This window comes from Chelonia mydas, chromosome 13, assembly GCF_015237465.2.
Source record: "Chelonia mydas isolate rCheMyd1 chromosome 13, rCheMyd1.pri.v2, whole genome shotgun sequence".
Lineage (NCBI taxonomy): Eukaryota > Metazoa > Chordata > Testudines > Cheloniidae > Chelonia > Chelonia mydas.
In genome coordinates this window covers 20,538,986-20,550,003 of record NC_051253.2, presented here as the reverse complement: position 1 = coordinate 20,550,003, position 11,018 = coordinate 20,538,986, and the positions used below count along the sequence as shown (strand labels likewise).

Below are 11,018 nucleotides of genomic sequence, written 5' to 3'. Positions count from 1 at the left end.
TTACACCAGCTAACAACCTGACCCTGAGTCTTTTCTCAGTCAGGAATGTCATCTGGCCACCTTTGCCAGGACATTCCTTGATCTCCATTTCCACAGAATTATTGGTAAAAGGATTTCTCGGTCCCGGAGACGATTTTTTTAATTCAGTGTTTTGGGCCAGTAGTGGCAGATCTCACTGCCCTCCCCAGTTCAACTCTAAATGTAAGCAGCCATGGATGATGTCAGTTCCCAGAATTGTTTCTAAGGTAGGGGTTTTTTTCCTGAATGTTTTTCACATTATACATCCAGGTGTCCTATATACCCTTTTTAACATGGATATCTCTATGGAAAACCAGAGAACTAGTAGGACTATGACATCTCAGGTACCAAATAAGTGAAACCTGTTACATGAGGGAGGAAGTGATTTTTATTTGGCTGTTTTTACTAACACCTATTGAACTCAAAACACTTGACAAGCAGTCATTTATTACAGACTCAGTTGTCTGACCCTTCACAGGGCTCAGAAAACTCCCCACACCCATTTAGGATAGTCAGTGAGTTCTCAGAAGGAAAAAAAACCAAAACAAGGAAAACTAGATTTGACATTACTAATATTTCAAAGGTAAAAAATAGGGAGGAAAAGAAAAATCTTTCAGACTTTTTATACGTGACAAAGAAGTGAAAAAGTTGTTGTTTTTTTCCCCCCTTTCCTTTCATGATTGGGCCCTGAATCTGGGCAGCTAAATGACAGAGAGATTCCTTGGACGCAGCACAGACTGATGTGCAATTCATAATGGTTGTGCCAAAGCACTTTAAGGAGACAAGCTCAGGAAAATTATAGGTAAAAGAAGCCTGTGAAAAGGGAAAAGTCAGGTGATTGATCATAGATGGGAGGGTGGCCTGTGTTAATTATTCATATATATTTAGATAACGTACCAATCTTGAGGGGAACATGTAGATTGAGGAGGCAGCACTGTACAAGATTTCTTCCTTAGGCAGTTTGTTGAATACAGACAACAGAATCACAAGCTATTTTGGACCTGGTATTTGGAAGCATGCCCTTCTGGATGTTATTGCTCCACAGCTGGCCCCAATGTACAGCGTTCAGGCTGAATGCATGGTTGAAAAGAGAAGTCTTGAGATAGTGGTCCTATTTGAATGTGAAGAAGGAGAGGGACTTCAAAGTGACTTTACCTGCGTATTCAGAATTATGAAAGGGTTTGATATAAGACAGAGCCAGACTAGAAGGGGTTTCCAAAACCACCTGCTTTCTGAAAATCAGGAAAGTAACATTAAACAGGGTGCCGATTATATACAGAACAAGACACATCTGGAATAAATTGCCTGAGGCCACTGAAGCAAACAGTAGAAATAAACTTAAATGACAGCTAAATATTTTGAGGGTGAGATAAGAGATTGCAGAAGCGGAACAAGCGGGTGGAGATGATAAATCTAAAGGAGACAGGCTGCAGCATCACCTGAGCAAACCTATGAGAAGGAAGAAAAAGGAGGGACCAGGAATTAGGAGTAGGAAGAAAGAAAAATAACCCCAAAATGAAGGGAAGGGGGGGGATAATTAGGACCCCACTTAGATTTCGCATAGTATGTTTATGGGACAGAGTTAAACCCTTTGTTCTATTCCGGTTCTCTGGTGTCCTCGTCACCATAGTACAGGGGTGGCCAAACTTACTCACCCTCTGAGTCACATACGATAATCTGCAGAAGCTCGAGAGCTGGGTGCACCTGCCACGGCTCGAGACTTCAGCCATGCGGGGCGCGCCTGCTGGGATTTGGGGCTTCAGCCCCACTTCTGCTGAAGCCCCGAGCCCCAGCAGGTGCCTGCCCTGGGGCTGAAGCCCCATGACCCCCCCCCCCATCCCAACAGGGCAGAAGCCCTGAGCTCCACCTGCCCCAGTCTGATAGGTGGAGAATGGGGGGCAGTGGGATGGGGCTCCGCCAGCCCCACTTAAAGGAGCCACCCCTGCAACAGTGCCTGAGTCTGCGGGACGTCGAGGGCCAGGACAAGGGTGGAGGAGAGAGCAGGCTCTAATATCTCATTTTAAAACACCCCACTCTTGGAATAGCACTGGCGCACACAACCCCGCCCTTGCCCCCTGGGGGGCTGGCTGCAGGATCGGGGGCCCCAGCTGAGTCCGACCCCTGTACGTGACACCCGGGGCTCGGGCTCTGAGCGCGGCAGCACGGGCCCAGCTCCACCCTGCAGCGCCGGGCCCGGGGTAAGGACCGGCCGGGGTCTGTGCGCTGAGCGCGCGGCCCCGCTCCCCCCAGGGGGCTGCAGGGGCACACAGCGGTTAAACGCCAACAAGGCTCGCGGCGGGGGGCGGGGGAAGGGTCACATGCGGCGCGGCGGGGTGTGGGAGGTCCCTAGCAACGCCGGCCCGGAGCTGGTTGCTACGGGAGGGGAGGGAGGAAGCGCTTCCTGCGGCGCTGGGAGGAATCACTTCCCGGGCGGCGAGGCCTGGCCGCTGGCGCGGGAGGTGAGAGGCGCGGGGGTGGAGGATCGGGGGAGGGGGAGTGGGAAGGGGCTCAGAGGATGGGACGGGGGTCAGAGGATCGGGGTGGGGATGAGGGGGGGCTGAGAGGATGGGACGGGGGTCAGAGGATCGGGATAGGGATGAGGGGGGGCTCAGAGGATGGGACGGGGGTCAGAGGATCGGGGTGGGGATGAGGGGGGGCTCAGAGGATGGGATAGGCTCAGAGGATCGGGGTAGGAATGGGGGGGCTCAGAGGATCGGGGTGGGGATGAGGGGGGGCTCAGAGGATTGGACGGGGGTCAGAGGATCGGGGTGGGGATGAGGGGGCTTAGAGGATCAGGGTAGGGATGAAGGGGGCTCAGAGGATGGGACGGGGGTCAGAGGATCAGGGTAGGGATGGGGGGGGCTCAGAGGATGGGACGGGGGTCAGAGGATCGGGGTAGGGATGAGGGGGGCTCAGAGGATGGGATGGGGGTCAGAGGATCGGGGTAGGGATGAGGGGGGCTCAGAGGATGGGATAGGCTCAGAGGATCGGGGTAGGAATGGGGAGGCTCAGAGGATTGGGGTAGGGATGAGGGGGGCTCAGAGGATGGGATGGGCTCAGAGGATCGGGGTGGGGATGAGGGGGGCTCAGAGGATGGGACGGGGGTCAGAGGATCAGGGTAGGGATGAGGGGGGCTCAGAGGATGGGACGGGGGTCAGAGAATCAGGGTAGGGATGAGGGGGGCTCAGAGGATGGGATGGGGGTCAGAGGATCAGGGTAGGAATGGGGGGCTCAGAGGATGGGACAGGGGTCAGAGGATCAGTGTAGGGATGGTGGGGGTGCTCAGGACAGGTTGGGAGGGTGAGATACAAACTCAGGATGCTCAGAAAGGTTTTTGTGCAGCTGGGGGTGCAGAGGAGAGCGCTGTGCCTGGCAGGAGAACGGAATAAGGAAGGGGTCTGAGTCACCACAGCTAAATCAGGAAGTGATTTTTGTTTTTAAAGTAGGGATTGGGGGAATGGAAAATGTCTCCCCTTTTTTTATTATAGACAGGAGAAGTCTCATCAGGTTAATGGGAATCGTCCCGCCCACCCCGTGCATGGCTCACAATTGAAAACATGCTCCAAATGAATCCCCTTGCTTCGTTTCTTCTTTATAATCTGCCTGGGACCAGGTATCCTCTTAACCGACTTTATCAAAGACTGAATAGACACCCTGAACGTGAAGGATGTCACTCAGCTATAAGGCTGCTTAGCTGTTTCCATTAAAGTCCCAGGCCAAAACTGTCAAACATGGGTACCTAAAGTTAGGCCCCTAAACCCATAGCTGTAAATAGAAGTGGTCTCATTTTCAGAAGAGCGGAGCATCTTGAAATCCCATGGAAGCCAATGGAAGCTGCTGGCTCCCAACACCCTTGAAATTCAGGCTGTTTCTATTGAGGGGCCTACTGACTAGCTTCAGATACCCAGATCTGGCCAGATCACTGGAAACATTCACCTTTATCTCTGACACTGTCATTCTTTGTCTTTACCCATAGATGGATTTATGATGCATTGTTTCTGAGTGGTTTTGGTGTGCGTGGTGCTGTATAGCTATATTGTGGTAGGCCCCAAATGAGGAATTGTCCTCCTCCCCCTTATTTTAGGCACTGTACAAACATCATAAAATGACAGTCAAATTCATTCCCTCCTCTGTAGAGCTTATAACCTGTGGCCCTGATCCTGAAAACTGTTAACCACTGGGCACAGGGCCTGATCCTGCACTCAGTGAAGTCAATTGTTACACCTTCCATTGACTTCAATGGGTGCCAGATTAAGCCCATGGTATCCACTACTGTGACTAGTTCCTTGTTAGCTTCAGGGTTACAACTCTGTGCCTATGTCTTCGCTTCTCCAAAAATAGTGTGTTTTTACATTGAGATAGCTAGCTTGATGTAAAATCCTAGTGGAGACAAGTTCATGGAGGATAAGCTATTAGCCAGGATGGGCAGGGATGGTGTCCCTAGCCTCTGTTTGCCAGAGGCTGAGAATGGGCAACAGGGAGTGGATCGCTTGATGATGACCTGTTCTGTTCATTCCCTCTGGGGCACTTGACATTGGCCAATGTCTGAAGACAGGATACTGGGTTAGATGGACCTTTGGTCTGACCGGTATGGCCGTTCTTATGAGACAAGGCACAGCTAGTTTTTACCTTGATGTAGCTACTTGATGTAGCTAGTTGAAGTCAACCCCACGGCTCGCTTGGGTTTAGCTTGACTAGCGTTTTGAGATAAAAACTACCTGTGCCTTGTCTTCACTAGGATTTTACACTGAGGTAAAGACTTGGTGTAAAGTAAAGGCTTTACATTTGGTGTAAAGACTCACTTTTTTTGCAGTGAAGACAAAGGGCTGGAAGCGTTCTGCCAAGCAGTAAGGCCCGGATCCTGCAAAGACTTATACGTGTATTTAACTTAGACCCTCTGCGAGTACTAATGTGTGTAAAGTTAAATGCATGTGTAAACGTAAATGTTTGCAGGTTTGGGCTTTATGTTAGATGGAGGAGCCTTATCTACACTAGAAAACTTTTCTGTGGTGGGATTTTTTTTTATTTTTTTATTTTTTTAACTGTATAAATTAGATCTGCTGTGAGCAAATCTAGTGGCACAGTGCTTAAAATGGTGGTGGCAGCTGATACGCTTTCTACACTCGGGCTCCTGATGCCGCTAACACCCCGGGGAAATTTTTAGAAAACTTCCCTAAGCCACAATGAGATATGAAATAGATAAGTAGGGATGGAAGGGAGATTTGTGCTGTATGAGATCAGGAGTTCTCTATTTTCACACTGTATGTATCAGTTCCCTTTTTTGGTTTATTTTTGCACGTATATTTTTGGTAGGTTGACGTATCAGTGGGGGTTAGTGGAAGTGTGTTTAAAAATAAAAAAAGTTATTGTTGTTTGTTGAAAGCTTGAGCAAAAATCCTTTTTGCTGTTTTTCAATTTGATGAGAAGGATGAGGGCAGGGAATACAATCTTTAAAAAAAAAAAAGTTCTAACTTCTTTTTTCTTTTTTAAACAAAGCCAGATAACAAAATAACTGAAGTTTAAAATTTTCCCTGCTTCAGTTCTTCACTAAGAATTGCTGACTTTGCTTGGTTTGGGTGGAGATTTTAAAATAAGAAAGTTGAAAAAAATTACTTCTGAGCATGCTTGCTTGACACCACCTTGGACTTAGTCCTGCATTTGGATCTGCATAGGTGCCTGTGTAGAGCCCCATCAGCCCTGCTCTGAGGGCAGATCCAGTTGAAGGACTGGCCTATTGTATTTTAAACAGAGTTTAAAGAAGCCATTTACTCTTTTGTCATATCTCTCCCAGTCAGACAAACACAGAGGTTGCTTTGGGGATAACTATCTAACTGAAACACACCTATAGCAAAATCCCGCAAACAAACTGCCTTAACATTGGGGACAGGAAAATGTTGTGTGCACAAGTCAATAAATCACCGGTCCTGCTGTTTTCGACCCTGATCCTGCACATGTCTATGGACATGGGAACCTTTTAAGTTGACCTTGCCCCTTTAATGTTGTATGTCAGCATAACGGGATGTCTTGTTAAATCAGCTCTGCCGAGTAGAAATAGGAAAACTGTGAGCATGCCTCTCAGGGTGCTGATAGCATCTCATATCACTTAAGCTTCACTCTTGTGACTACCATGGCAGGTGCAGCCTCTGAATTTATCAAGCAATTCTGGCAAGAGACTTAATCATTATTATAGAAAGCTGTTTCCCTGATTCACAAAATGAATAGGCTTCTCCATTAGTAAATGATTTGGAATAAAATTTAAGAAGGAGAGGAAGAATGGTCTTGTGGTTTAAGCACCCAGCTGGGATTCAGGAGATCGATTCCCATCTCCACCACAATCTTCCTGTGTGACCTTGGACAAGTCACAGAGGTCTCAGTTCAGCCAAGCACTTAAGCATGTGAGTAGTCCCACTGACTTTATGGGTCAACTCACATGTTAAGTGCTTTGCTGGATCAGGGCCTATCTGTCAAATGGGGATAATAATACTCTGTGTTGTCTATTTAGCTAGTACGCTTTTCAGGGCATGGACTGTTTTGCTATGTGTATGTACAGTGTCTAGTACAATGGGGCTGTGTTCATGGTTGAGACCTGCACGCTCTCCTGTGATGCAAAATGTAAGTAGTAATAAATGTCCAATCACATGTTCCGTTTCAGGGGTAAATATATACTTGCTCATTGCTTTCCCGCTATCACTGTATGGCCAGCACATATGTGGCAATTTATTTAGCCTCCTCCCACCCATAAGCAAGCTATTCTGGTCATCAGAAGGCTATTCTAGTCAGCAGCTTGCAAAAGATTAAGGCGTCTGAAGTGTGAGTTTCAGTCCCCTCCTTGTTATTGACTCTGAAGCATGACAACGCCTTTAGAGGCACCAGCATCATTTATTCTGTGAGGTTGTTTTTTAATGGAAAATAAAGTTGACTGAATTCTAGAAACTATGCCTCAAAATAAACAATCTTCTGTCATTATTTCACTGTAGAAACTGACTTCTTGAGAGTGTTCATGAAGGAGGAAGGAGCTTCTGCCATGGCTGCCGAGCTGGATTTCTCTCCCCCTGAAGTCCCAGAGCCCACATTCATGGAGAACATGCTGCGCTATGGACTCTTTTTTGGAGCCATTTTCCAGCTGATCTGTGTCCTGGCCATAATCCTCCCAATTTCAAAGTCCCATAAGACAGTAAGTTGCTCTCTGGAGTGCCAGCATGAGTGGGCACAATCGAGTCGTGGTAGCCAGAACCTAATGGTTGATCAGTAATTCTGTAGTTCAGTGCATTTCCGGTCTTTTCTGCGAGGATCCCTTTCCCTCTCTTCCGCCTTAACAGTCCCACATCACTGCAACCCACTCCCCAGCCACAGAAGGTGGGAACAGCTGAGCCTGCCAGGGCTTCTCTGAGCATCAGCACAAGGGAGCAGCACTTTTCATGTGGGCTAAGTGTCCTTGCCTCTGCATTGCTCCCAGTTTCTTCCAGCACACAGACAAAGGGGTGACTTCAGTCTCAAATCTACATTGCCATGTTAGTATTGGTCTTGTCCATTCTTTACCCTGTTGGTCAAGAAGCCAATCAAGGCGTACCCTCGGTAGAGTCTGCCTTTTCATAATCCTTGATAAAGGGTAGCGCTGCATGTGATACAGCTGAATTTCCCGGTGTTTGCTGGCACCAGCAATACAGCTCTCAGGACTGACTCCCACCTCTGTGCAGACATGTGGAAGGCCACCTGGCTGTAGTCCGCACAAGTGGGGGATGAAAATGTAAACTACAGGGCACAAAGCAAACCTGAGATGGAGTTAAAATGTAAAATATGGGCTAAACTGGAGTGATGAAAGTCCAACTGGCTGTTCTGATAGAACAAGATTCAAATGCACTTGGTAACCCATGTATTTGTAGGGTCTTTAGTCGTTACACCAACTTTTCCTGATGGCAATCAGACTGCAATACATAGTGATTTTATATATATGTATTTGTCTTGATGTGTAGGGTGGAGGCCAGTATTTACAGGAACAACTTAACCTGAGAAGTTTTATTCTCTTTACTGCTGGTAATAGATCTGTTTAGAACAGGGGTTGGCAACCTGCGGCACATGTGCCAAAGGTGGCATGCGAGCTGATTTTTAGTGGCACTCTGCTGCCAGCCGGGGTCCCGGCCGCCGGCCCCACTCAGCCCGCTGCCAGCCTGGATGGACGGAACCCCGAGTTGGCAGCGGGCTGAGCAGCTCAGTCTGCTGCCGATCTGGGGTTCTGTCTGCTGCCCCCACTGTCGGTCTGGGGTTCCATCTGCCGGCCCCGCTCAGCCCACTGCCAGTCTGGGGTTCCAGCCGCCGGCCCCTGGCATGCAAAACCTTAAATTACAGTAAATAAATGAAGACTTGGCACACCACTTCTCAAAGGTTGCCAACCCCTGGTTTAGAAAATCTGATTCTTGTTGTGAAAGGATGAGGGGTATCTTTATCACAATATTAACTCTACTTCGTGTGTCTGAAGCCTGGAACGCCGCAATAATACATTGAATGTAAAGTATCTTTAGATATATTTCTAAGATGGAAGATGCCGAACCTGCTCAAGGTGTGTTTGTGTGTGTGTGAGAGTGAGCTGCAGCTTGAAGGGAGATGTGGTTTCTTTCATTTTCTTGATCCTGTTATGTTTGGGGGGGAACGTTTAATGGCCTGAACTTTGAAAGTGAACAATAAGGAGAGTTCACACTTTGTCATAAGGAGCTGAAAGCCAGGCACTGAATGAGAGTTGTAATGCTTAAGGAACCATCCCTTGGTGTGTGCATGCTGTGGTTAAATTTTCAACACACATATTCTGCCCTCTTAGAGAAGCTGCAGACAAGTCCCATATGATCAATTTACAAGCTAATAAACAAGAATAAATGTCTTCTGGTCATGGGAGTGACACCAACTGCTTGAGTCTGTGTAGAATTCAGAACAGCCTCCCGCACTTGAGGAGGCTTCAGGCTTTGAAGACTACCTTGCTTTGAACATTAGAAGGCAGCAGTGATCATCGTATGGCAGCGGTGAACTCTGTGTCCCTGAATAGGAGCTGCCTAGTGCTCTATTTCTCCACAGTATTGCTGTACTGTTTCCCAGCTCCCCATGCACCGATTACATCCTTCAGCAAGCCAGCCAAGACTCCTCCCTTGGAAGGCCACACAGATATGGATAGTAATAGCGCAGCAACTTGAGAACCATTTGAACCAAGCTCATTGTAACTTGAGAAACATTTGAACCAAGCTCATTGATTAAGAGGATACTGTCAGCTACTCCCCTCCCCCTGCATTATCTGTAACTCTCTCTTGGAAGCTTAAAACCAACACATCTTTCTCTGCCATTTTTGTGTGTCCTTTTCCAGTTGGCACATATTGATTGATAGAAACGTAGAAGCATAAGCAATATTTATGTCCAAACTCATCTAATGAAACGAGGCAATCTGCATGTGTGTGCCTTCTGGGATGAGACTGGCTCTGCTCCCTTGCATTTTTCCAAGATGACTAGAGTTTGGTTCCCATAATAGAAATGTTATCTATCATCTCCCTTGAAGGAAGAGATTGGGATGTCTCTAAGCTATCCTTAGTCCAGGTGAAGAGAGCTTTGTCTCTAACTTCTCTCCTAGATCTGGGGGCTTGATTACAAACTCTGAGCTTTAAATTCCTGCTGCTGGTTTGTTTTTGTTTTTTTGGAGGAGTGGGGGTTGTCTGATGCATCATGATGTTTTTCTTTTTGCAAAATCCCTGCTGAATGTTTCAGCACATGTTCAGCTGATTTCAGAATTCTTTTTCTGTTCTTCCCATTTGGAATTTTTTTTATTTTCACTTCTCTGTTTCCTGCCCTCCGTCACAGGTACCTTTTGTTCTTCCTCCTCCGAGTCTTCCCTAAAGGGCATAACAAATTCACTGGTAATGGAATGTGGTTCTGCTTGGCTTCTGAGGTCTGGTCTATACCCAGAGTTGCATCAGTAACAGTGTATGATTTTAAACCAGCATAAGAAACAAGATAGATACTCCTAAATCAAATTAAATCTGGATAACAAGGGGTTAGCTTGCATCAGTAATTTACAGACTGCATGTTTAAACCGATGTGACTAGGTTTAAACCAACGGGTGCGATGTGTGTGTTGACAAGGCCTTACATTAGTTGCTTGCTCCTTTTGGTATAGATATTCAGATTCTGAACTGGGATGAGATGTGAAATACACATCTCATGCCTGAAAACATTACTGACTGTTCCTTTCTTAATTGACTGTTGTAGGACTCTGACAATTTTGAGTCTAAAAGTTCAGAGGTGGTGAAGAAGCCGAAGGTGGCTGCTCCGCAGCTGAGCAAGAAACCCAAGAAGGAAACCAAGAAGAAGAGATAAAAGGAGCATTGTAAAGGAGCATTAAAGACAAGTGGACTGCACACAGCCAGATGGTTAATTTAACTGTCCTAGTCAGCATGGATCATCTCACCTCCGATGGGGAGGGAAAGCTTACATTTGCATCTCCTCCATGCGGGCTGGGATGTGAAGTGAAGGCATGGAATGGGGGGCATGTGTTGTGCCACTGAGGATACCTTTTTCTACGTCATTCTTTTAAAGGCCGATGGATCAAGGACATCACACCACCCGGTTTTGTATTCACTTGTATTGTTGTTACATGTAAAATACATCACTGCATTTTATGGCTTAGTAGTAATGGCTTTGTTACGTTTTAAAAAAAAAATTCTCCTTAGGTAATAACTACCCTGAGTCCAGAGTCGCCCAGCTCAGGGCTTTCACTTGCCCCTATCGCTACCACTCTGGGACTGCTTTCTTCAGCCACTCTAGTCATGGAAACACCTTTCCCCTCTGCTTCCAACCTGAAAGAAAAAAATATGGAAACCTCAACTTTCTGTGGTCAGAAGGGCTGAAAAAATGCAAGGACTAGGTGATTACTGGGCTCTTAAAAATACAGAGATGTTCCATTATAGGAAGCAGCAGCAGAGAGGTTAGGAGTTTTGCAAACTGTCTGCCCACAACAAACAGAAACTC

General features: G+C 46.9%; 1 protein-coding gene across 2 annotated transcripts; it reads left to right on the top strand.

The window, feature by feature from the left end:
• Window positions 1-2,286: 2,286 nt before the first annotated feature.
• Window positions 2,287-10,669, top strand: MANBAL (mannosidase beta like). Of its 2 annotated transcripts, XM_037915975.2 has the most exons (4): window positions 2,287-2,477; window positions 3,507-3,631; window positions 6,996-7,192; window positions 10,260-10,669. In XM_037915975.2, the coding sequence occupies exons 3-4, from the start codon at window positions 7,019-7,021 to the stop codon at window positions 10,365-10,367; spliced, it is 282 nt and encodes a 93-aa protein (XP_037771903.1). In that variant the 5' UTR covers window positions 2,287-2,477; window positions 3,507-3,631; window positions 6,996-7,018; the 3' UTR covers window positions 10,368-10,669. The 2 variants fall into 2 exon arrangements, with proteins under 2 accessions (XP_037771903.1, XP_037771902.1); XM_037915974.2 differs by lacking the exon at window positions 3,507-3,631 and having other exon boundaries at window positions 2,350-2,477.
• The last annotated feature ends 349 nt before the right edge of the window (window positions 10,670-11,018 follow it).

Coding starts and splice junctions, on each gene's coding strand:
- MANBAL (XM_037915975.2), top strand. CDS start 7,019: ATGAAGGAGGAAGGAGCTTCTGCCATGGCTGCCGAGCTGGATTTCTCT. Junction 7,193..10,259: donor TTTCAAAGTCCCATAAGACA/GTAAGTTGCTCT, acceptor TGACTGTTGTAG/GACTCTGACAATTTTGAGTC.